This window comes from Marmota monax, unplaced genomic scaffold, assembly GCF_021218885.2.
Source record: "Marmota monax isolate L192 unplaced genomic scaffold, Marmota_monax_Labrador192_F-V1.1 WCK01_AAM20220418_F8-fsc00040, whole genome shotgun sequence".
In the NCBI taxonomy this organism is placed as follows: Eukaryota; Metazoa; Chordata; class Mammalia; order Rodentia; family Sciuridae; genus Marmota; species Marmota monax.
Genome location: NW_026692782.1, coordinates 14,809,184 through 14,837,028, shown reverse-complemented (window position 1 = coordinate 14,837,028; position 27,845 = coordinate 14,809,184). Strand labels below are relative to the sequence as shown.

Below are 27,845 nucleotides of genomic sequence, written 5' to 3'. Positions count from 1 at the left end.
ATTAAGATTCTCTCTCTCTTTTTGAGAGAGAGAGAGAGAGAGAGAGAGAGAGAGAGAGAGAGAGAGAGAATTTTTTTTTAATATTTATTTTTTAGTTCTCGGCAGACACAACATCTTTGTTTGTATGTGGTGCTGAGGATCGAACCCGGGCCGCGCGCATGCCAGGCGAGCGCGCCACCGCTTGAGCCACATCCCCAGCCCGACTTTAATTCTTTAGAATTAAATGTCTTAGCCCTGATTTTAGAGGAAATGCTTTCAGTTTTTACCTATTTGGTATGATACTGGTTTTGAGTTTGTTGTATATAGCCTTTATTGTGTTGAGGTAACTTCTTTCTATCCCTCTAGTTTTTCTACCTTCTTTCTATCCTTCTATTTTTTTTCTTCTTTCTATCCTTCTAGTTTTTCCCAGGTTTTTAATTTAATTCCTTAATATCAAGGAGTAGGCATAGCTAGATACTATGGTGGTTCCATTCCTAGCCTTCTGAGGACCCTCCATACTGATTTTCATAGTGGCTGTACTAATTTACATTCTCACCAACAGTGTTTAAGGGTTTGTTTTCTCTGACATTTTTTTTATTATACAGGTACTTTTGTTGTATACATATTAGATACACACAAAAATGAAAATCCTACTCTCTAGAACATAAGACAATAAATAAAACAAAGATATTACATAAACGGCATGAACATTAGACCAAGTATGTGATCTTCACATTCATATTACATATGTAGTTCAACTGTTCTTTTATAGTTCACTTATTTGAAACTATAGGCTGATATAGGATATATGACACTTAAGTATTAGTTCATGGCCTTAGAAAACAAGTTTGTTGGTGGTATTTATATATGGGAAAAATAAAACTGTTCATGGTATGTAACTAGCATGTCTCAGGGGACATGAGTTAAGAAAGCAAGTGTAAGTATTATTTCAGAAATGCTACCTTCATTGGAATGACACTTCTTGAATATACATTCCTTCCTGAACTCCATTCTAATATAATTTATAAACTCTCAAATGAAGCTATGGAGGTTAAAATTTAAATATAATCCAGCTATAAAAGATTGGGACTTTTTTTTTTTTTTTTGGTGCTATGGATTGAACTCAGGGGCTTCAGGCATGCTAAGCACACACTATACCACTGAGCTCTATTCCCAGTCCCATTATTTTACTTTCATACTAATTAAATAAAGGCAAAAATATTGTCAGTATTCTGTTTAAAGGCAGGGAGGTACATCATAAAGTTTTAAAACATGTCAACATTAAAAATATACTTTTATCTAGAACACCTGATGATGCATCATTACTGTACTTATATTTAGTAAAGTGAACAAGCTACCATTATGACAAACCCTATTTATATTTAAGGAACACAATAAACAAACTGACTAAATTTACCTATATTAAGGAAAAACTCAGTCTGTTGTGATTGACAAGGCAGGATGCACAGAAGGACAACTCCTATAAGAAGAATGTTAGTGAAGAAGTTCACTGCCAAGAATACTTAGATACTTAGCCAACTGTAGACGTAAGGGAAATAGAAAGCCACACAAAACAAAGGAAACCAAGGAATAATAATAAAAAAAAAACCTCATTCCTCATTGGAGCCTTATTTCTCTTCTGTATCAGTCTCAGAGTACAGAGAGCACAGTGCTGCATTAGGACGGCATACGAAAGCATCAGTTTTGCCTCCTGGCTCTGATAACTGTTCCAGTGAAGACACACAGGATAATGGTCTTTTAACATATCTGGTAATTTAGAAGTCTTCTCTTGAATACGTCGAGAATGTCTCACTGGTGTTAGAAACTTCAGCTCCTTAAATGCAGAATTTGATTCATCAAATTGGATCTTCTTTTTTATACTTTGCAAGTATGGTGTAGTAGATACATTTTATTTAATTAAGCAGCTTGCTATAGTTTCTGCATCAGGGGTTTTAACATCATTGGTCAGAGCTTTCATTTTGTCATCTTGTTCTGTCTTTAAATACCACATTTCTATGATGTTTATTCTCCATTTCTGGTTTTTCTGGCTCTAAATTAACACCTATATCTTCAGTGTTGACTTCTTGAACTTGTTCTTTGGATACAAGCCTCAATATTTTCTCCCAAATTAACTTTTTCTTGACTCTTCATTGTTAGAATATCCACAAGGAGCGTGTCACATCTCTTCAATAGGCTGAGCCCCTGCCAGAATGGCCTTCTCAAAGATTGAGATAATATTTTCAATAGGACTTGTGATTGGTTCAATATGTACAAGACATATCCAATATTTCACAAGTTTTTTGGCATCTGGAATATTTTTAATTAGGTCATTCAGTGTAACCAATATTTCTCTTTTGGGCACCCCTTATTAATCAGGTTTAGGCATTCAGAAATCGTCTTGTTTACTTTTTCAGTAAATAATCTTTGTTCATCTTCTTCTGCCATGGTAGTTCAAAAGGACCCAACTGGTTTTTCATTTTGTCCTTCAGATGTGGGCTGGGTAACTGCTGGGTTAGGGGGGCCTTTTCAATACTTTTCCTTTGCTAATTTTCCACTCACGCAGAGGAGCTTTTCTGTCTTTCGCAGTTTCTTTGGGCCGAGCTGACCTATCAATAGTTGCTTTTGCTATAGTATGTCTTTGTTGGTCAATGGTTTTTGACTTCTCTATCAATTTGGTATTGGAAGATGAAGCAGGCTTGGCTACAATTTCAGATGCTATGCTTCTTGATAACACCCTATTTCTTTTTATGTCCCGAGAAGAACTGGTTTTGACATTAGATACAATCGTTTTGGGTTCTTAACTCTTTCGTTGATTTTATGTCTGGTGATCTATTAGTGAGAGGTATACTGAAGTGATCCTCTATAATTGAATTGAGGTCTATCCGAGACTATGTCAAATAATGTTTGCTTTATGAAATTCTATGTGACATTAAGGGCATATTTACTTTTGTCATTTCTTATTGGAGTATCATTTTTACTAATTTGTAGTGACCTTTGTCTCAGAACTCTGGCTTGCAGTCCCCTTTGTTTGGTATTAGGGGAGGTGCTCCTACTTACTTCAGACCCCACTAGCATGGGATATCATTTTGCATCCTTTCAGCCTGTGGATGTCTTCACAAATGAGGTGGTTTCTTGAAGGCAACATGTAGTTGGGTCTTATTTTTTATTATGTCTTTAAATTGTAGGCCATTACATTTTTTAGATGATTTACTTTTATATTTGGTGTTATTATAGAGGAATATATTACTTCCTGATAGTTTTATTTTTACTCTTTGATTAAATCTAATTCCCACTTGCTAAACTACTTTTCTAATGAGATTGATTCTATCCTGAATTGTTTGTTATTTTTATCTCATTTACATGTTCCAAGCCTTCTTGGCCTTCAGGGTTTCTGTTGGGAAATCTGTTGTTCTGATTGGCTTGCTGTTATATATGACTTGGCATGTCTTGCAGCTTTTAAAATTCTTTCTTTGGTTTTGGATTTCCAGAATTTAACTGTATTTTGAAGTGGGAGGATCTTTTCTGGTCTTATCTATTTGGGGTTCTAAATGCCTACAATATCTGAATTGCTATCCAATTCCCCAGGTTTGGGAAATTTTCTGGTATGTCATTTGGCACACTCAGTTATGATGCTTGATTCTGCTAACTTTGAGGGCAATTTAGAGAATAAAACAATAATACATTTGAATTCCCAGTAGGGGGAAATATTGCAATTTTTGTGGAGTCCCTTTAACTATGTGATCCTTGACAGCTAATACTTGCCATTAATAAATCCCACCATTCGGGCTGGGGTTGTGGCTCAGCGGTAGAGCACTCACCTAGCACCTGTGAGGCCCTGGGTTCAATCCTCAGCACCACATGAAAATAAATAAATAAAATTAAAGGTATTGAGTCCAAATACAACTAAAAAAATAAATATTAAAAAAAAATTCCACCATTCAAAAATGAAATTATAACAATTTTACACACATTCTTCAACATAAGAGAGGATGGAAATTCATTTTATAAGGTAAGCATTACACTAACAAAAATTAAAACATAAGAAAACTACTGATCAATCAATATCCCTCGTGAATATTGATGCAAACATACTCCACAAAATACTAGCAAAGAATAGCAAAACTCCAAGAAGGCAACACTGGTTCAACACTTGGATTTCAATGGAATCACCATATCAACATTTTTTTTAAAAACTACAGGATCATTTCAATAGATGTAGAAAGAACATCAGACAAAATCCAATATTCATTCATAATTAACTCTCAGAAAACTAGGAATAAAAGAAGTTCCTCAACCACCCAGCCTATTCAATTCTCTACAGAAATCCTAGAGTGAACAAACCTGGTGGTAAAAGATGGAGTTTGCTCTTGATATTGGTGACAAGGCAATGATGTGCCTGCTCTCACTTCCCCTATTCAAGGTCACTTTAGAGGGTCTATCCAGTACAGAACAGTAAAAAGAAAAAAAGACACTGGGAAGGAAGATCAAAAAGAAAGGAACCCTGCTGGGTGCAATGGCACACACCTATAATTACAGCAGCTCAGGAGGCTGAAACAGGAGGATCCAAGTTCAAAGCCAGCCTCAGCAACTTAGTGAGGCCTAAGCGACTTAGCAAAAACCCTATTGCAAAATAAAAAGTAAGAAGAGCTGGGGATGTGGCTCAGTGGTTAAGCATTCATTCCCTGGTATAAAACAACAACAAAAAAACTAAAAATAATATGCAAATGTGAATGTCTACTAGAAAACTTTAAAAATAAACCAAAATAAGTGAATTTCTCAATGTGTCTGAATATAATAATTGTATTTTCTAAATAAAAATTTCAACAAATGTGCCATTTACAGTAGCAAACATTTCATGCATATGTGCAAGATCTGTATGCTAAAAATGGAAAACATTAATAAAAGAAATGTAAGACAAATAAATTGAGCAATATGCTGTAATACACAGATTAGAAGACAAATATTCTTATGATGTTCACTGTTCCTGGCCTATGGATTCAGTGAAATTAACATCAAAATATAAGGAACTGCTTTCGATTTTTGAAGTCAATAAGGTGATTCTAAAATATGTAAAGGAACAAAAAATGCAAAATAATTCTGAAAAAGAACAAAATTGAACCAGGTGTGGTGCTATACACTTAAAATCCCAACTACTCAGGACACTAAAGCAGGAGAATATCAAGTTTGAGGCCAGCCTCAGCAATTTAACAAGATACAGATTCAAAATTCAATGTAAAATAGGACTTGGAATGTAGTCAGAGGCAGAATACTCGTGGGCTCAATCCCCAGCACCAGAAAAGCGACAACAACAACAAATGCCCCCAATATTCAATTATATAAAACTACAGGGAAAAAAAGACAAGGTATTAGTGAAAATGAATATGTACATTAATGGGACAGTTCAGAGACCTTCACACATATACAGCCAACTGGTTCTCAACAAAGGTGCAAAGAAAAACAAATCTTGATCTATACGTGGTACATACTGTATATCACTTTTATAAATGAACCATACATAAAAATTCAAAAATGGATCATAGAATGCTAAAACTGAAAAATAATAAACTTCTAAAAAAAAAAAAAAAGGCTGTGACCTTGAATTAGGCAATGATTTTAGAGATGACACCAAAATATCCATAAAAGAAAAATCTATACTGATACACTGCTTTTTAAAAAGGCACTGTTGAGCCAGGTGCAGTGGCGTGCATCTGTAATCCCAGCGTTTTGGGAGGCTGAAGCAGGATTGCTAGTTCAATGCCAGCCTCAGCAATTTAGTGAGACCTTGTCTCAAAAAAAAAAGGGCAGGGGGGGCAGGAATACAGCTCAGTAGTAGAGTACCTCTGGCTTCAATCCTCCCAGCACCAAAAAAAGAGGGGGGTACTGTTGAAAGAAACAAGCCTCATGGAGAAAATATTGATAAAACATGCCTGGTAAAGGTGTCGTATCCACATTATAGCAATTACTATCATATTAGAAAGATGAAACATAAACAGAAAATTCAGTTACCATCTCCTTTTCAAACTTACAAAGATAAAACATGGGTTTTTGTTCAGTAATAAGTGTGAAACATGGGTAATCCCCTATATTTATGGTGAAACTTTTTGGAAGTTTGGAAGGGAAATTTGCCAGTATGCACCAGATCTAAAACATATTCATCTCCCTTAATATGTTACTATTTTGGTGATAACTGGGGATTAAAACCTGGAGTGCTCTAGCACTAAGCTACATCCCAGCGCTTTTTAAAATTTGAGACAGGTTCTCACCAAGTTGCTTCAAAATTGGGATTCACTCACCTCAGCCCCTCAAGCCACTGGTGATTGCAGTCACGTGCCATCACACCCCACTAATACATTATTTTTTGGAATATATCCTAATGATTCTCACACCAAGATTGCTATATTCACTATTCCAGTATACTTACTTGAAAAAACAAAAATGTCAACAGGGACTGGCTAACTAATGAGATAACTGAGGCATTGTAGTCATGAAAGTCTCGGTTTCAGAAAATATGAGAAACTGCTTAAGGTATAAATATTAAGTGGAGAATAAGACATGTAAATATGTTGTGCCTAAAAGAGCAAAAACAAAACACATGAAAATGTGATTATTATTTTCTCTGAGTAACAAAATTACTTTTTTTTGGTGGGGGGGGGGGGGGACTGTGTGCTGAGGATGAAAGTCAGGGTCTATTGCATTTTACCAGGTCTAGGTAAATGCTCTTGGTGGCATTTTTTTCCTACCTTAAAAACAGAAGTCCAAAACAATATGCATTCAGAATACTATTTAAAAATATTTTTTAGTTGTAGATGGACACCGTACCTTTATTTATTTACTTTTCTGTGGTGCTAAGGATCGAACCCAGGGCCTCACATTTGCCAGGCAAGCACTCTACCACTGAGCCATAACCCCAGCCCCCAGAATACTATTTTATAAGGAATTTAGAGATTTGAGTTAATGTGCAAAATAAAGTTCCTGGTCTCCTTGTAAAGGTGAGAGGTGTTTAAAATGATACACAGGGTATGATTTTGCTAACACATAGTCTGAAAGAAAAGTGTAGCTCAAAAGTCTTTTTTTGGCAGGAGTGTACCAGGGATGAGCCACATCCCCAGCCCTATCTTGTATCTTATAGAAACAGGGTCTCACTGAGTTGCTTGGCCTTGCGTCAGTGCCCGAGTTCTGGGATTACAGGCATGTGCCATCCCGCCAGGCTGGAACAGTCTTCCAATTACATTTTTACCTCTTTCCAAACAAGGTCTGACCACACAAGAACTTTACTCCAGTCATGTTGAATAGTGGTTGTATTGGGAATGTAAAACTTGGTTTAAAAACCCCAATTTGTTTTTTAAACATAAAGCTCTTCTAGTATAGAAACAGAACTCCCAGGTCTATGTTCTCAAAAATAAGTTATAAATTCTGTTCAAGACTTAACCTATGCCCCCCTAGCTGGAAAGTCCTTGAAGAACTCATAACTATTCAAATATAAAGGTGCAGTAAGTAGAATACTATAAAAGCAGGACCAATGAGTTTCCCTCCTCTGACCACCTTTTAATGATAGTATTATCATTTTGTGGTACTAGGGAACAAACCAACACCTTGATCATGCTACTTTCCCACTCTACCACTGAACTGTGTACTTAGTATTTAGCTCTAGTTACTTTGTTTTCCCAAATCCTTTTTTTTTCCCCTATAAAAACTCAGTTTTGCTGAGTGCAGTAATTCCATAAATTTGGGAGGCTGAGGCAGGAGGGTCACAAGTTTGAGGATAGCTTCAGCAAATTGGTGAGGCCCTAAGCAACTTAGCAAGACCCTGTCTCTAAATAAAAAGGGGTTGGGAATGTAGCTCAGTGGTAAGGCACCCCTGAGTTTAATCTTCTACCAAAAAATCAAACCAACACAAAACAAAACCCTAAACTTTGCATTGCCTTTTGTTGGACATGCACTGTACCACTGTATGGTGGATATTTTCAAGTTAATACTTTAAGCCTGCATCAAGTAGAAGTTTAAATTCGAATAGAGAAAGAGGTTGCCCAATCTAATATCACTGTGTAAAAAAACATTGAAACAACTGAATTATTAAAAATGTTGAACTCAGTGGTAGGTAAGGAATCTTTACCATCTTAAAACACTCGGACCATAGGTTAATAAAAGATCTAATGAGAGTAATACCCAAGTTGTAATCTGACTCATATGAATAATTAGGAAATATGAAGTAAGGTATGTTTCCAAGACTTTTGGGGGAGGAGTGTAAACAACTTTATAAACATGCTCGCTTATGCACGCTCGCGCTCTCTCTCTCTCTCTCTCTCTCTCTCTCACACACACACAGCTTGAAGTACCATCTGAAAAGAGATACTTAAAATAGTGATATTCTCAAATACAAAAGAAACTTGATTCTTGATCACCTATCTTATTCTGCTTTTCTTTGTGGTACTGAAATGAAGCCCAAGGGTGCTTCAGCACTGAGCTATACCCCTGTTGACACATGTAAGTTGCTTACGCTGTCCTTCACTCGTGATTCTCCTGCCTCAGCCTCCATAGTTGCTGGTTAGTTACAGATGCCACAATGCCCAGCACCTTTCCAGTTTTTATTTTTTGTGGGGGTGGCACTTGTGTTCTTCCTGAAGTGTACATAATTATCTCTACTCCAATTTATGTGAAGTATAAATAAGATGTTCCAGCAATACTCCCAAAGAAAATAATTTAAATTTCACTTAAAAAGCTTTTATCAGTACTCGTCAGCTTTTACATACACAATATTCTAGTAAACACATTACTCTTATAGACTAAAAGAAGCTCAGTGTTCATGTTTCCATTTTCTTTAAAAGCATATCTACCACAATTAACTCAAATTAAGGTTTAAAAGAAACCTCAATTTTGTAAAAGAAAAAAGTGCATGAATGCATTTTTTTTAACTCAAGAGACTAAAGGCTTCACAGAAGTTTAATACCTGGTAATTATTTGTCATATAAAAATGTGTTTATATTTATAAATTAACTATTCTTATTGCCCAGCCACCAAGTAAAGATCTAAGAAAATTAATAGAATGAAATTTCTTCTACCATAATCTTTTGAAAAAGGTTAAGGGAAAGATTGTATTAGTGGCAAGAGAATAGGAAATACAAGCAACTTGACAAGACTAAGTTTATTCTATAATTTTTATTAATAAAAAAATTAACCATGACCATATAAAATGAGTGGCTGGGCTTATAGTTTGCTACACCAAAGAAATTAAAAAATACTTGAGATAATGTTACAATAATTTATAATAGCATTCCCTTGATAGAGGCATTTTAATTTTAGCAATTGTTTCTCTTAAATATATAAAACTAATCTTTAGTGTCATGGATGAGTATCATCATAGCTACTGATGAATAAAAAGAGAATTTCCAAGAGCTTTCTCATGGTTTTATCTCAAGACATACAACCAAACTGCAGGGAAACCACCTCCCAAAAGGATCTTCTTGAAAGATACCCATTCAGAAAACAGAACATTATTAATATTTCTGTTAGGGGAACATCCCACTTGCAAATCAAGTGTGAAGAATAAATAACACAAATTAGGAATGCACCCCCAAGGCCCCCAAATCAATTAGTAAAAGTGCCATTAAGAATTATCAGACATATAATCAATGTGTTTAAATACAAATTCAAAATTTAACTCCAAAAGATACAGTGATTTTATTACATAAATTTTTTGTGTGCTAAAAATGTTAACTTACAAGATATAATAATAATATTTGCATAAGTGTATAGGGAATTACGGTGGGACTGTTTGATCATTTTTTTCACTGTTGAAGATGAGAACAATAAGTAGTGGAAATATAAGCACTCGAGTCCTCTACATTCATGGCTCTTATATTACTGCTCAACCAAAATATACGACCATTCTTTAAGGATATAAATGCCTGCTCAATTCATCTTTTAAAAATAAAGTCCATTTTTTTCTTTCCATTAAAGCTTCTGCAGGACTGACAAAGGTACATTCCACCTATTAAAAACAGGGGTCATTTTCATCTTTGGATAAGGTGTCACCACGTAGGGAAAGCACAGTCACAGATTACTAAATTTTTATTTGAGGCAGCAGTTGGAGTCCATTAAGCACTTTTTGAACACTGTACCTTTAAAAAAGTTTTTCTTTAATGTAGCTTTGGGAAACCAAAGAAAAATATCTATGGCAAAGTACAACTCATTCTGATTTGACTGCAATAAAATACAAAAACAAAACCAAAAAATAGTGCAGTGTCAATTTAACCTATGGAATCACTCAACATTAGTTTTCTGTTCTACTGAATAACAAAAAGAAAAAAAAAAGCTTAACTTGTTAAAAACATTTTTAAGTCTTTGAATTAATATTTAATAAGGCAAAAATTAAATTAAGCACTATAAAAAGTCTTTAAAAATGAAATTCTACAAATTTGGTTCTCATTTACAACAATTTCATTAACAGAAAATGGGTTAAGTATAGATACAATGTATCCAATACCCTCATAACTACAATAAAAAACACTAGTAGCATTTATAGATTGAAATCCTTAATACCAATATGTATTCAAACCATGTTCAAATAGAACACCTGTTCTTTCCCCATGTAGAAGAAAATGTTACAAATAATTAACAAAATACCAATAAAACAATGGAAACCCAATTTCATTTCACTGCACCCAAGGGTATGACACAAAATACTGGCTTAAAGAGGTAGATTTAAAAGAAAAAGAAAACCAGATTCTCCATTCTTTGTCACTTTTATTCAGTAATAGTTTTTTTTTTCCTTATTTTCAGTGCCAGACATGGCAAGGAGTGATTACAGCCAACTGTTATTAGAACATTTGTTCGCAACATATACCCCCTTTATCACTGACCCCAAACTGACTCATTTTGTGTGTGCTTTCGTTCTTTCTTTCTTAATATACCACCACCAAGACTGGGTGGAAGGAGCAAGGGTAAGAGAGATGAAGGGGGAGAGTCCAGGAGGCCAGAGAGGAGGAATGCTACAAGCCACAGTAAGAATGAGCTGTATTTAATTTAAAAAAGGGAGAAGGGGTGTACCCCACAAATGATACAGTAATGAGGATACACAAATCCCATAGCATGACTGAAGGCTTTCACTGTGTTTGACGTCATCACAATGGAAGGCATAAAAAGTGGAGTAACTCAATGTTGATACAGTCCAATCTAGTCCATTAGGCAAGATGGTGCAAGAAGTCATTTAAATTAAAAGTGCCCTACCCTTACCTAAATGGCTAGCAGGCATGGAGAACACTACAATGATAACCCACAGAGTTTTCTCCATGTAGCTATAAAAATGTGTTGTCGAATGGCACACTGTCAAACACTGGAAAGGGGTGCCACAATGGACTTCTCTCTTTTATAGGTACGAATGCTAGATTCAACTATCTCAACTAAGCAGGAAGTGGGCTCTTCCGCTAGGAATGCCAACCCTAATTCACTTTGTCTTGAAATATATACAGATTGTTTGTAGTAGCTACAGCAATGATATTTTCCTTGGGGTGCCAGGCCGTATGAAGGATTTTCTTATTGAAGTCTAGACTGTCAACACTTATTTCATCTTTCTTTCGCTTGCCGCTTGCACAGACTTTGCGTGGTTTCAAAACCGTGCGAGGCTTATTGTTTTCTCGTGATGCTTCTAGAGTTATATCTCGCTTTGTGTTCCTGTCGAACATTCTGAAGAAATTATTGTAAGATCCAGTCATGACAACGCTGTGGAAGTAGAAGAGTCAGTCAAATAAATGAACAAAGGGCTGTGTATTTACTAAAATGGTTCTTGGTTAAACCTAACCCAGTACTCTACAGAAAGTAGCTACTTCAAGCAGAGTTGAATTAAGAGGCTGCTGGCAAAACTCAATCAATCATTGGAATAAGCCAGAAATATATGAGTTAACTTGGTTCTAACAAAACTATAACAAAGCTGACAGATTCTCAAGTAAAACTTCTCTTAGTACTGACCAATCCAGCCAGCCAGCTGCTGTTTTTTTTTTTTTTTGGTACTAGGAAATAAACCCAGAAGCACTTACTCACTGAGCCACATCCCCAACCATTAAAAAATTTTTGTTAGTTCTTTTCAGATATACATGACAGTAAAGTGTATTTTGACATACACACATGCAGTATAACTAGGATCCCACTTTTATGGTTGTATATGATGTGGTGTTTCCCTGACTGTGTCTTCCTATATGAATATGGGAAATTATGTCCAATTCATTCTATTCTTTCTTATCTGCCCCATGCCCCACTACCTGCCAGTCTTTCATTAAGTTGCTTAGGGCCTCACTAAATTTCTGAGGCTGGCCATGAACTTGTAGTCCTCCTGCCTCAGCTTCCTGAGTAGCTGGGAGTCCACATGTGCCAGCACACCTGGTCTGGTCAGCTTCATAAAGGAATAACCATAATGGGATTTCTGAATTCTATTCTTCTCCCAGATGCGTACAAATAACTATTCATAAGAAACCAATGCTTATTTTATGATATAAATTATAAGCTATTTAACTTGTCTCAGTGTACATCTAGTTCAGATAATATTTTATGAATGCTTATGATAAATTTGCTCCTGAGAATATCAAGTAGCATATGATATTTTTATCAATAGAAAATCATTTCAGAGATGGGGTTGTAGTTCACTGGTTGAGCGCTTGCCTCGCATGTGTGAGGCACTGGGTTTGATCCTCAGTACCACATAAAAAAAATTAAAAAATAAAGATATTGTGTCCATCTACAACTTTGCTTGCCTAAGACACTCCCGCACTATACCTTTTTGGGATATTAGGGTCTCATAACTTTCCTGAGGCTGGCCACAAACTCACTATCCTTGTGCCTCAGACTTCTGAGCTGCTGGGATTAAAGATGGGCACCATCACCCCCAACATCAAGACACTTTCTTGTCACTTCTATTTGCTACCAATCACTGCTCAACATTCACCAAGTATTCTCAAAGGCAAAAATTCACAAGTGTGAAACCCTTAGTAGTTTGGAAATAAAGGTCCATTGCTTAAAAAAAGGGGGGGGGGGACTACTACTCTAGTTCCACTATTATGTACTACCTCCTTCTCACAGGTTCAAATTATTACTGTAAGTGAAATGATAGGACACTAAGGATTTGTTCAAAGTTATACTTATCTCCTCCATATAAGGGACTATTATTATTACTATTATTATTATTATTGAGAACAATTTTAACCAATCTGAAGTTGGTGCCATGTCCCTGAAGATAATGAACTGTTATTGCTTTTAAATGATTTACGTAAATGAGACTGGTATCCCCATATTCTCTGAATTTGTGAAGTTTCAATGGATTAAAGACACTGAATCTTTGGCTATTTTTAATTTTAAAAGGAATCACCAGGCCAGCATTTTTGTGATATCCCTACCCAAAATGTATAACCTGAATTTAATCATGAGAAAACATCAGACAATCTTCAATTAAGAAACACTCAAATGAAGAACTGTTCAAGAACAAAGAATACAACTACATACGACAAATAAATTTAACACAGGATCCTAGAATATGTGCTTTACCAGATTCTTTGCTAAAGGACATAACTGAGAAAACTTGTAGAAATGTAAAGAGATCTGTGGATTAGATGACAGTACTACATCAACATGAGTTTCTGCTTTACATGCCTGTACTGTCACTTTGTGGGAGTGTGTATGCCTTTAGGAAAGTCATTACACAAATTCAAAGGTAATGGACTTCGCATGTGGTGCTTATGTAAAACTGGTGCAAAATTAAAATGTGACAAATTAATGTGCACCCACTGCCCCCACTTCATGAGGAAACAGGTACATCATATCCTATTACATCAGTACCTTCTTTCTCTTCAAATCTGTCTATTCCCAACACGCCCTTTCCCGCTTTTCCTTTTTTCTGACTCCTCAGATTCAGTAGTGGCATTCCAAGTGTTTACTTATTCCTACCAACAGGATTCTCTGCTTAGTACGGCCAAACTAATATTGGAACTCATGCTAAAATCAGAAGGGTATAATATAAAAACCAGACAAAAGGTATTTGTTCCAAGTACTACTACCCTTGATAATACCTTATTATGAAACTTGAACCATATAAAGCTTCTATGATAAAACTACTATAAAATAAAATACCTCTACTTTAAATACAAGTATTAGAAATTATGTTTTAACTGGAACACATTAAGTGATAATACAGAAGATTGAAAATAAGACTTATTTAAACTTTGGAAATAATGACATACATTTCGATGAAATAGCAGCTAACCTCCTGCTTCAAGCCCCCAAGTAGGCGGGACTACAGGTGTGTACCACCTCAGCCAGTGAGAAAAGTGATTTATCTGGTTCATAAAGAAAAACACCTGAAGACATCCAAATAATAATTTAGATAAAACCATTTGTTGCAGATGTTTTGCTTCATATTACTAGTGAAATCAATACTTAATTTTTATCATAGTATTGCTATGTTACATCTAAAATTACTAAATTTACTTTAAATTTCCCTTGGTGGAAAATGAAGTAATCTATGTTAACTTAAAAAAAAGTTGGTCAAGAGGGTTGGGGTGGTGGCTCAATGGCAGAGCACTTGCCTGGCATGTGTGAGGCCCTGGGTTTGATTCTCAGCACTATATATGAATAAATAAAACAAAGGTCCATTGACAACAAAAAATATTAAAAAAGAAAAAGTTGGTTATGCTGGGCACAGTAGCGCATGCCTGTAATCCCAGCGTCTTGGGAGGCCGAGGCAAGAGGATCATGAGTTCAAAAGTAGGCCTCAGCAAAGGCAAGGTATTAAGCAACTCAGTGAGACCCTGTCTCTAAATAAAACACAAAATAGGGCTGAAGATGTGACTCAGTGGTCAAGTGCCTGAGTTCAATCCCTAGAACCGCCCTCCCAAAAAATTGGCCATCTTTTCTAGCTAATATGTCAATTATAATATGAGGTATGCAATGGCAAGTTTCTTTCTAATAAAATTCCTATTAGAATAAGAGATTCAAATTAAAATGAATTACCTGTCAGACCCATTCCAACAGCATTCAAATTTGTCAAATATGCAGTCATTTTCATACAGTGAACAGAGTTTACTTCTGAGGTATTCATGTACCTGGGGAAAAGACAAAATAGTTTACCTAAAGAGCCTATGCACTCAAATTAGGAAAATGAATTTAAAAGTCCCTATCTTTATTTTAAAAAAAAGATACACACACCCCTAAACATCTTAAATCTCAGTACTCTTGGTAACAATAATAGCAGTGTTTTAAGAGTCTTTTACAAAATACAAACCGCCTTTTAGGGAAGCACATTTTCGTGTAGTACAACAGGGAAAAAAAAATCGCTCTGGCACGCCACATGTATCCTGAAATGCCCGACTAAATCACTCAAGCCAGAAAATATTTGGAAACGGAAGAGACTAAGAAAAGAACACAAGAGCAATATGTGATCATCCCTACTTGGTTTTCAGTCCACTAACTGCTGATAAAACACTGCTTACTTCTTTTAAAATGCCATTTTCTGGGCATAGATTTAAACTTGGGCTTATATTTTTAAGTAAATGCATATGCTACGCACAGTGCAGTGAAGCCTTGGTTTGGTTATTAGATATGCATCATTTAAAATGTTGATGGTATCACTCCATATTACTTACACAATGTCAAAAGCTAATTAAAATGTATCTGTTTTTGAATTCCGTATTTACTGATATTTGAAAAAATATGGAAAATAAGAAGATTGAGAAACACGATACATTTCAATATTAACATTGCTAAATTAACAAAGAAAATGCCACAGTATTTGTTGTGATCAGAGGGAAAAAAGGAGACTTATTGACTATTCTTTTTACTGAAACAGAAGTAATAATAAAGTATACTCTAAATCAGAATTATGCTTTCCACAACCTAATCTTATTTTAACTGTCCATTTTACTTTTAATACAGAGAACTTGCAACTTTTGTGGGTTTAGGATTGAACATGGGTAACTAATGTGAAAAAAAATGAAGATGAAAGTATCCCCCAATCACATATAACAGAGCAAATCAAGACTGTACAAATTCAAAAAAATTATGAATTTATATAGCTATATGTGCATGAGGTGACACTAAATTATTAATCCAGTTTAGCATTGGCAGGAATTGGGAAATCAGGTAACACATCTGCTAGGTTACTGTGATTCAGCACATTTTACAATGCATGTAGTTTGTACAATGTTCCTCACCAAATGATTCAAGAGTATGAAGCTAAGGTCCAAATGAATAATTCTCAATGGGAATGGGGAGATGCTAAGGTTAACCAGGAGATACATTAACCTTTGCAGTTACACAAACATAAAGAATTAACAAAAGCACATACACACATATTCTTACTTCTTCCTGGGTACTGAATCCAAGGGCACTTTACCACTGAGCTACAATCTCAGCCTATTTTATATTTTGAGACAGGGTTTTGCTAGGTGGCCTAGGCCGTCCTGTAATCTTCCTGCCTCAGCCTCCAACATGGCTGGGGTTATAGGGTGCCACAATGCTGGCACCCAAATGTATTTTGAAAACAAAGCAGTACTTCACATCTTTGCTTCTGTTTCAATGTAGTGTTTTACTTTGAAATTTCCAAGAGAAATTTCACTGAGAATCTTGAGTGGTTTATGTGTCTGTGAAAGGATACTTAGTCTGAGAAATTCTGTTCTTTGATTTTTATTGGGACTGCGTAACATAAAGGGATCATTTATAACCTGTGTATTCCTAGGCAGCATTAAATGTCTTCTACACTATTATAGTCCAGGGCATAACAGGTTTCTGTTGGCCTCTGCCCCATGCTGGGCTGTGCGCTTCATTTCTTATCTCTGGTGGAGGGCAGATGAGTAAAGGGTAGTGGCTGGCTGCCTAGAAGAGAATCCTGAACTGATACTCCTTAATAAGCAACTCCTAAGCCATCTTTTTAGCTTTCAAGCCCCTTTCCTTTAGGTCAAAGACAATACTTCCAGCCCACAAGACACTTGAGTCACGCAACTAGACACACCAAACTGAAGCTCTCATTCAACCACTCCACATGTTCCCCAGCCGCAGCTTGTACAACCCTATCAGGACTATACTGCCCAGACCTTAATAAAGAATGCAGCTTCCTTCCCACATTATATATACATACATCTCAGCACACAAAGTTGACAATATTGAACCAAACAGATAATAAAACCACAATTCAGGGGCATTGGAAACGCTCAGTATATAAACACACACACACACACACTCTTAACATGAGGAAAAGCAACATATCCATGGGTCTCTGAATGGAAAATCTAATGGTTAACACACACAGTACATTCGGATTATCACATAGTAAAAAATCCTACTCTATGAACACTTCCAAGTAAATAAGGTAGATGCTCATTGAAAGAAAAAACTCAAATACCTGGTATGTTTCCACGGGCCTGTTTTCCATATTTAAATCCCAAATTTTGACCGACAAATAGTCTCTAGTCATCATATAGCGACCACTATGGCTGAATTTTACATCAGAAATAGAAGAGATGATTTCAGAAAAAAATGACCTGTTACTGGGGTCTTCAGGTTCTTCAAACACTAAAAACAAGCCAAAAATGAGAGGGGGGGGAGGGAGGGAGGGAGGGAGGGAGGGAGAGGGGGAGAGGGGGAGAGAAGGAGAGAGGGAGAGAGGGGGAGAGAGAGAAGTGCAATATGAACAATATTCTGACTTAAACAAAAAATTTTCTGAACAACCATTCATAAACATTCTAAGAATGAAGTAAAAAAATCACAAGCTAATAAAAAACTGACGATTCTTTATTAGATGATTTTTTTCCTCTCTGGCTTTAATATGAACGTAATTCCCCTAAAAGTTTAAGAAAATGACATACATGATTGAGGGGATTGTTATTAACTAGGGATTGAACCCAGGGGCTCTTTACCACTAAGTTATATTTCTAGCCCTTTTATTGCTGGGATTACAGGCATGTGTCTGACAAAAATGACCTGATATTGAAAGTTGAAGATACAAAAGTGTATGCTTCCAAAGTCATATGGCTAATTTAGTAGAACCAGACCCACCTGAGACTGTGACTTCAGTGTACCAGACTGGTATATTCTACAAAATACCTGACTCTACCTATATCATCAAGGTGAAAAACATGCCATCCTCACCCATCCAAATTTATACCAGGATTTTTCTTGTGGCTATGTAAAATTATTTTCATAATAGCCTGTTAGGAATTCCTGAGTTTTAACAACATTGAATTACAGGATAAGAATATTGCAACTCCTAATTTTTTTTTAAAAAACCAAACTATGCTTTTGCATATTAAGGAACAACCTGTGTAATACCTTATGGTGTCAGGCAGGTTACCAGAGTACAGGAGGCTCTGGACACATATGACTGAGGTGAGTTCCAAACACATTAACTGCTATTAAGAAAGATAAAATAAACTTACGTTTAGAATGCCTATCACAGAGGGCAGATGCCCTCATGTCACATAACCGAATAGTTCCTTTACTGCTGCTGTACACAAATGTGTTACAGCTATTTGGATGGAATTCTGCTGCTGTGATCACTTCTGTGAGCTCTTCCATATTGGCAGGCTTGATATCCACAATATCTAGATAGGATTTTATTAAGGAATTTTCACTTGAAAAAAAACAGGCAAATATAATTCTGCACATCTCAAATCTAAAATGAATTCATAAACCTAACAGTAAGTATTAAGTCTGAATTGCAGCCTACTCTTTTGTGAGTATAGATCCCAGAAGTATTAGAACTTTTAATGCTAAAAACCAAATAGCTCTCAGGAACAACAGAAAAATTTTAGATTGTAGAAGTCTTCCCAATTATGATACAAATGCCAGAAATCCTAAAGGAAAGACCAAGAAATTTGTCTTCACAACTATTAGAGAAAACCAAAGCACACACCTCAAGAGGGTAAAAAAGGGATATTATTTCTCAATCAACTCAATACAAAAAAAGTACTTTAAATTAAAATATGTGTACATGTAAATCTAGGGGGAAAAATGGAAAAGAATAAAAAAAAAATACAAATACAAGTGACTGAATATAAAAAGATGCCTGAATAAACTCATTAAAAAAAAAGAAAAAGCCTCTTTTTAAAAAATATTTATTTTTAGCTATAACAATATTTTTATTTTTATGTAGTGCTAAGGATGGAGCCCAGTGCCTCATGCATGGTAGGCGAGCACTCTACCTCTGAGCCAAATCCCAACCTGACAAAAGACTTTTTCTCACTAACTAGACTGGTAAAGACACAGAAAAATAGGCTCTTATATACTATTGATAGAGTATGAATTATGATAAAGATTTTTTAATTTTTGAAACAATAAGCTATTTGAAAAATACATAGACAACTACCACTGATCAAGGTTTTAAAAAAGAAATACATTTCTATATTTATATCTATATTATATGAATGTGCACAGGTATATAGGTTGATATATCACATACATATATACAGGAAAATTTCAGGAGGTTGGTATAAAGAGCAAAAATGGGGTTTGAATAACTTCTTTTGACATTATATCATCTTTCATCATAACATACATGAATTTCCTTTTCCAACACTAATGAAAATATTTTTATAATTAAAATTTCAAATATAATACTCAATAATTTTTCAACCAAAAACTCAATTATTAAAAAACCAAATTCCTATTTTCATACATACAAATCTCTTAAAATTCCATGAATCAATTTTGAAATCAATTCATCAAGCCATTTATCTTTATCAAGTAACTTTTCCCCTGTGTTATCACTTAAATACATGGAAAAAATAAGATGCCACCTATATTAAAAGATATTTTAAAAAGATATCAAATATATGAAATAATAAGATGAATTTAATATGGGCATAATATGCTTTCTTTACCAAATACCAAAACAAAGTGGATACTAAAACTTCTGTCTGTAATTTCCAGATGCCAAAGATTAATCCGCAAATCATCAGCAGATAAATAAGTTTCATAATCACTATTTATAGAAATTGAGTTGATGTGGTATGTATGAGCATTGGCAAATATTCTTCGCGGACTAGCCTCGACCATTAGATCCATGGGTCTAAAGACTGGCACCTGTCAATAAGACATGAAAAAAAAACCCAGAATTTACAATAAGTTCATTAAGCAGTGAAAGTTGAGAACACTTCATTATTTTGGTTTGTGAGAACATAAAATAGCATAATATCACAGACTTAAAAAGCAACTGATGCTGATCTTTTCAATTTGAAATGGGAATAAAAAAGAAAACAATGTGGACAATTTGCTGCCTTTGTTCCAACCATTTACTTGAAAGATACTAAATATTTGTGGTTCAAATTAATGAGGTAAAAAAAGAAATTAAATCACAGCACTTAGTATTTTTTAAGTTACAACTAAAGCATATACTCCCTTTGCACTTTTTTGATCTCTGAAGAAAAACGAATCTTCAAATTTAATCTTGTAATAACGGACATTCCAACTATGAAAAAGAGCAGTGGTACAGTATAAAACATGCTCTTGTGTTTTAGTCCTAGTTCTGACCTGGCTACAACAAGACCTCTGTTTAGTTCAGTTTCTATCTTTAAATGAGAGTAACTCAATGTCTTACCTTGTTACAGAACTGCTGGTGGGGGCTGAGAATTGCAATTGCAGTTATTCCTATTCTGTTCAGAATCTAGGCTATACGTGGTATGAACATAAAATCCTATCCATCTGAATCATTTTTTAAGTACTTACTCGTAGTGTAGTAACTGTAGTAGGATCTCTATACCTTCCATCTTCCTCTTTCAAGTTATAGCCTTCTGGTCTTTTATCCCTTTCACTGATTTTCCATAATTTTATTGTTTTATCTGAGGAGAGAATAATAAATGTCCTCAAAAATAAATAATACTAATAAAGAAGTTTAAGAGATAACTTTACATTTCACCTATAAAAATTCTAATTATCATGTAAAAAAATACACAAAACTTACAAATTTATATATTAATGGCAATCATACAAATTCCATGTGCTATTCAAGTCAAGCCACAGCCAGATCTCAATCCTTTAAAGAATTAAAACTACATGGTAGTGGCTGGGGGCTGTAACTCAGTGGTAGCGCACTTGCCTCACAGGTGTGAGGCCCTGGGTTGGATCCTCAGCACCACATAAAAATAGGTATACAAATATGCTCAGTATCTAACTCAAAAAAGTTAAAGAGAGTGAATGATAAACTTCCTTCACATTGCTTATTATTTACAACTGGAATGGCAAGGCATCTCTCCCTCAGTCCACTCTCTAAGCATATGTTATCAAAGATCCACAGATTCCTTCATAGCCCTGGATGCCTCCATTTAAATATGTCTTTCCCCTGTATCAGGGATTCCTAAGTGTGAAACAGCTCCCCAAAACAAAAACAAAAAAAATTGATTGAATGAAAGCATATGCCCCAATTCCTTCAAGACAAAATTTCTGAATAAACTTTACACAGTTATCTTGTCCCCTCTCCCCTTCCCCTGACCCAGGACACAAGACTGAACTCAAGGCCTTGTGCATATCAAAGAAGTGCTCAGCCACTGAGCTTAATCCCCAACCCCTAAAAATAAACTTTTACTTTGGATTTCAGTTTAGACTTAAAAAAATGTTGCAAAGACAGGAGTGTACCCTTCCCCCAGATTGCTCTGATGCCAGCATCTTATGCAACTTTGATAGGGTTGTCAAAACTAGGCTTCCCTAACACACAAGCACACCACCCCCTCTGCCACACTCTATTCTTTGGAAGTGAGTCATTAGGTTCAGTTCACACTTAGAGCCATTTTATAAAAGCAATGCAAAAACAATTTCTAGAGAGAGATACCAGTGAATCTCTAGCCTGGTAATCTTTATTTCCTTTGTTTAAAAGAGTGTTTGTTCCTGTAGATGCCCTTCTCAAAAACAAAACAAAACAACAACTAATTATAGTAACCTATAATCTATTCCTTCTAAATTCTATGTAATCCTGTTTATAATTCTCTTGCAGCTAAGTTCTATGTGTTTCCTATGTACTATTTAGTGTGTATATTTATATAATTTTTTAACATGTAACTGTTTTTTAAAAGTTATATATGAACACAATATTTTTATTTTGTTAACTTATTTTTATGTGGTCTGAGAATTGAAACCAGTGCCTCACATGTGAGAGGCAAGCACTCTGCCACTGAGCCGCAACCCCAGCCATATTTATATAATTTAGACAGAAGTACTGCCTAAATTCTATATTCTGGGACAAATAAATATCTGAAATCACTGATAATAAAGATGACAACCCTGTTACCCATCGTTACAGCTGTCTTGTGGCCTGTTTCAATTCATTATCTTTAATGACAATCCAGATTTTCAAAAATTACAATATACTTTATCAAACATTTAGAAGAGATGAAATTAGTTTATGTTCCTTGCAGTATTACGGGGGGGGGGGGGGGGGGGGGACCACCCTAAAAACAAACTACCTAAAGACTTGAAAGATTATGTAAGATCTTTCAAGGAGAGGATTTTTAGATTCTCAATGAGATCTGCTCCTTCCATAACCTCCACTCATATTTCCTAAAACTGCCAAATAATTAAAAATTCTAGAAGCCCAAAGTCCCTGGGGTCCATCTGCCAAACACAGAGTCAGAGCAGAGAAACATGCCACCAAGCCCTCCTTTGTGGGAATGCAGCTTTTGTCTAAAACTCAAAAACTTAAAAGCTTTGAGAACAACCTACTTCTGAGTGCAATTCGTTAATATTTGTATATTTAAGACTCATGGCCAACAGGCTGGTCAGATGTTTTTAAAATATGGAGGCATTATAAAGGAATCAGAGAAGCTAGGTATGGTAGCATACACCTGTAAACCCAGGGGCTCAGAAGGCTAGGGGAAGAGGGTTGCAGGTTCAAAGCTGCCTCACCAACTTAATGAGGTTGTAAGCCCTGTCACAAAATAAAAAAATAAAAAGGGCTGGGGATATGATTCAGTGGTTAAGGGCAGCTGGATTCAATCCCGGGTGTGTCCCTCCACACACACACACACACCAGAGAAAGGCGAAAGATTAAAAAAAAAAAAAAAAAGAATCAAAAACATTTGAATTTTAAGTGAGTTCACTATATCCCATAGTAGTAGTTCTGAACTTATTTTTATGACTATAAAGACCCCTTACACTGGGGTACAGGGGGTATTATGCTAATTCTCACAGAGAAAAACCACACAAAATAAAGATCTCACTCAGATTTATCAGATGTTATTTCTCCTGACCTGCATTTTTGTCCTTTTAAATAAACCTTTCAGATGTAGCTTAAGTCCTACTCCTTCCTCCATCCTTTCTGCATCCTATCACCCAGGCACAACAGCTTAGAAAATGCTCATGCCAAGTTTATCCTCCCACCTTGGATCCTATTTTTCAAGTACTACTTTTAGCACACCCACAAACAAAATAATGCATTCTCAATTTATTTGTGTTTATTTAGAATTCATCAAGACAAAAATTTACAATGTACTCACTGTATAGTGCCTTCAGATAATTTGTAACACTAGTCAAAAACTTTGCAAGTTTAAATTTACGTACTAAATCTATTTGGGAGATACTGTTAATAAAAACTACAGAGTCATACACTGTTGATCCAGCCACTGGAATTTCTAGCGGCCTCTCTCGCCACTGAGTTTTTATAACATTTAGGGTCTAGAAAGGCTCATCTGGTGATTATGTTTCCAGAGGAGCACAACAAAGGCTCTACAGAACACATGTAGACATAAAAAGAAGTGAAGGATAGTTAAAATTTAATCCACATGAGTTGAAATGGCATTTGCTTCCAAATAACACAGAAGAAGGAAGAAGTAATGACAACTGCTGAAACTGGGAGACAGGCATGTGGGCTTCATTATACTATTCTCTCTACTTCAGTCTACACTTAAAACTTTCTTTTGTAAAAAATAAAATGATATAGTCTATAAGAAATGAGCTGCCAAAAATTATTATGAATATTCGAATACTTGATGACCGTAATTGCTATTTTACTTTTCAAAGTAGGATCCTGCATTATTTCACATCAATGAAAATGAGTCTTAGAATAATTTACTTTACCATATAAATTAAAACAAAAAAAATTAGAAGCCAACACGTAACAGAAGTAAATGTACTACTTCCACCTATGATGCCGTGAGTTAAAGGCTTTAGTTACTTTATTTTTAGTGAGAGGACAATGCAGTTTATGTGAAAGAGGGGGAGGCAGAAGATACAGATTCAACAGGCTGATATAGAGATCTGATAAGAAAAACGGTTCCCTAAGAGGAGGTAAAATGGCATCAGGAGTTGCAATATTTTGTTGACCACATTTCTAAGATTTCAGTATAAAAGGGCTATGAGGCATAAACTGGATGAAGGGGCATTCAATGTCATCTAGCATGTTACCACAGAAGCCATTTGAGTTCATACTCTGCAAATACTGAGGTCTAGGTGCTAGAATTTCTCCTATTAATAGCAAGGGGGGCTGAGAAAATGAGATGTTTCTCCCAACCCTTGTTCCAGTCTCAAAAAAAGATTTAAAATTTAAAATCTAAAATTCTATATACTTGCTATCTGGTTTCTGAAATATCTCCTCAAATCACTGTAATGATTCTCGGGTAAGCCAACAGTGATTTATAGGGAAAAAAATACAAAGGAACAAAAGGAAATTTTCCAATACTTAACTTGTCATAAAGGGCTTCAAATTACAGAGTCAACTCTAACCAGCATATAATAGAACTTAGGTACACTTAGAAAGAAGGAGGAAAGGGAATTAACATACTCCTTATGTAAGCAAAGTTATTAAATTTAATACAATAATACTATAATACAGACATTACCGTCTCTAGTTTACTGATGAGGAAAATTCAACTGAGTATTAGTAACTTGCACAAAGCTACGAAGTTGAACAGTGACAAAAATAGCACCAACCTAACCCAATGGTGAAGCAGCTTGTTCTTTTCACTACAAATAGGACATGCATTAAATAACTGGTACTCGAGAATCTAAAAATTGAGAGAGGGAGGGGGGAGGGAGGGAGGGAGAGAGAGAGAGAGAGAGAGGGAGGGAGGGAGGGAGGGAGGGAGGGAGGGAGGGGGGCAGAGAGGGAGGGAGGGAGGGGGGGAGGGAGGGAGGGAGGGAGGGGGAGGTAGAGAGAAGTAGAGAGAAGTTTCTTAATGTCTCTTCACAGAGAACTCTTATTATGAGCCCTCTTGGAAAAGGTGAGCAGCCCTGTGGGACAGATTCGAGCAGTAGGCATTGAAGAGGACATGTGCACTTACCATTGGTAGACAATAAAAACTGAGCAGCATTTTTCTGGGGTAACCACCTAATTTTGTTGATCTTTTCTTCTATTTCTAAACTTTTCAAGTAGTCAAATTCTGGTTCATGGCTCTGGAAGGTGCTGTAAACATTATATTCTCCTCTGCTATGAGACTGTATTTTGTTCTAAAATGAAAACAAAAATATTTGGATCATTGTTGATTAATATTTCAAAATAATATGTAATCAATTTCAACACATCCTGCAAATCCTGGATAGTCCATTAGTTATCTTTATCTTAAATACAATTATATTCTGTTTTCTTCATTTAAAGGTCGGTAAGGAATAAATAAGAAAGCTTTGAGGGGGGGGCTAAAGCTCAATAAATAAGCTTCATTCAATGGGCAAGGAGTGGATTAATCGAATTACTAATTTACAATTACACATCACATAGTTTGGAGTCATACTGATAAAAACAACAATCCTGAACATTTATAATTATGAAGTTTATCGAAAAACCAGATTTTTTTTTTAAAGCTTGCTCAGAAAAAGCTGGCTGAGGCTATACTTTGTCTACCTTAGGGAGTCAATTCCCACCTGTTATTTAATGTTTTTTCCCTTATCCTTTCTGATGCCTGTCTTTTGATTATTTCACTGCTGAAAAGACTTAAAAGTTCTCAGAAATGCAATGACCTCATTACATTTATGTGAAAAGAGGGGGAGGCAGAAGACACAGATTCAACAGGCTATCCCAAGACCACTGTTACACAGAACATGGCTACTGATTAAATATACATTCAGCATTAGCCAGCAACATCCTTCCCATTCCACCAACAAGTGCTTACCCTTAAACTACCCTTCTGATCTTCTTACAAGCCTTATACATACTGATGATTTATTTCATTTAGTATCAGCTTGAAAAAATATAATTTAAATTGTTGGATAAAGGTACTACTTGTAAACTTTTTCAGTTAACACTTAATACCTCAGTAAAAAATGAGAATTATAATAATATTTACAATTTCATCTTCTGACTACATAATTAAATAGCCGATCAAAAAAAATTGTTCAAAAAAAGAACCAATGGAAAAATAGTTTAAAACAAAGAATAACTGGTTATTACTGATGGACAACTATTTTAAATAAACATAAGTTATCAAGTGAATTTTTTAAGCTCACTCATCAGCATTTGCCTATTATGTCTGAGGCCCTGGGTTCTATCCCCAGCACCACCAAAAAAAAAAAAAAAGGAAGAAGAAGAAGAAGAAATCCTATTATTAGTCTCCATATCAAAAGAAAACCTTTATTAGATTAAGTTTCAGGTTATTTTTTCCCCCAATAACTTGATGATCTGGATTGCTCATTCATGGACACGATTATATTGGAGTCCTTGGATAACAGTATCAATTATTAGGGAGTAGGTTTGCGACATTAATACAAAGCATACCACAGAACTTAAGCCACCTTGGAGATTTGCAGGGAGTAATAAAAATCATATTCAGAGCTTTGGTCTCATTACCATAAATATATACACTTCAGAAGAAATGCCGTAAATTTTACACCTAACATTACTAACCCAGTCTCACAAGATTTTTCATTATATACCAAAAAACTGCAATATATAAAGTAGCAATTCAATTTTTTATATATTCTGTTTTGAACTTTGTCTTTTCATTAAACACTTATTAAACACTTGTCTAAGGGACTACAGTCTATAGTAGCATGTTTACTAAGACCTAGGTGGGACAGAGATTTAACACAGAATCCCCACCTTCAAATAACTTTAAGTTAAACTTGAGTCAAAAGCAAAAACTGATCAAGGTCCATACAACTCAGGTCACCAATGTAAAGAGCAAGGGCGAAACATACAATATATTTTTGGAGTAAAGAAAGAACAATGTATGAAAATATGTTCAGAAACAAAAGAAGAAAATCCTTCTGAAAACTCAAGAACAGCGGCATGGGTCGAAACAAAATTTCAAGGAGTTTGGCAACTGCAATGGACTGCAAGAAGCACGATCTATTCACAACAGGAAACAAAAATACATCACAAATACATCACACAAGGAGAAAATTATGTCTAAAAAAGTTGAAAGATGTCAGTCACATATTAGCCTCTCCTCTCCTGAAACACCACTAAGTTACAGAAGAATTCCTAACGACATACTCATAGGACAAAGACTAACAGCAGAGATGACAGGAGCAGTAACAGAAAACAAACAGACGCCAGAGTGGCGATGTACAGCAGACTGGGAAAGCTGAGCCCTCAGCCAGCATAGGACTTTCCTACAACTTGGCCAGGGGGCGTTTAGATTATAATGATCAGGACAGCACTGTTCTCTGCATGAATCAAGTACGGCAAGTGAATGTGAAGAAAAACAATCTTGTGTGTTCAACATTGTGCCACTTAAAAAAGACGTCACCCAAAATCAAAGAAGTTTTCTGAATTTTGTTTAAGAAACATAAACTCTTACATCACAGAGGGTCATGACACTTTTTGGTGGTAAAGTGGATTACTTGGGATTGATCCCTGGGGTGCTTTACCACTGAGCTACATCCCCAGCCTTTTTTAGTTTTTATTTTGAGACAGGGTCTCACTAAGTTGCTGAGGGCCTCCCTAAGTTGTCGAGGCTGGCCATGAACTTGTG

General features: G+C 35.5%; 1 protein-coding gene and 1 pseudogene across 4 annotated transcripts in view; both read right to left on the bottom strand.

Annotated features, from left to right (window-relative positions):
- Positions 1-33: 33 nt before the first annotated feature.
- LOC124094787 (cytoskeleton-associated protein 2-like) lies at positions 34-11,269 on the bottom strand (annotated as a pseudogene).
- Ppp2r2a (protein phosphatase 2 regulatory subunit Balpha) overlaps positions 9,633-27,845 on the bottom strand; it is a 67,404-nt gene continuing 49,191 nt past the window's right edge. For all 4 annotated transcript variants that reach the window (XM_046447772.1, XM_046447773.2, XM_058580421.1 and 1 more), the window contains 7 exons: positions 25,218-25,383; positions 20,677-20,789; positions 19,857-20,034; positions 18,390-18,554; positions 17,357-17,526; positions 14,971-15,062; positions 9,633-11,697 (listed from right to left, as the gene is read on the bottom strand). In XM_046447772.1, coding sequence (XP_046303728.1) covers positions 11,418-11,697; positions 14,971-15,062; positions 17,357-17,526; positions 18,390-18,554; positions 19,857-20,034; positions 20,677-20,789; positions 25,218-25,383 — 1,164 coding nt within the window. In that variant the 3' untranslated portion in view covers positions 9,633-11,417. The remainder of the gene's footprint in view (positions 11,698-14,970; positions 15,063-17,356; positions 17,527-18,389; positions 18,555-19,856; positions 20,035-20,676; positions 20,790-25,217; positions 25,384-27,845) is intronic.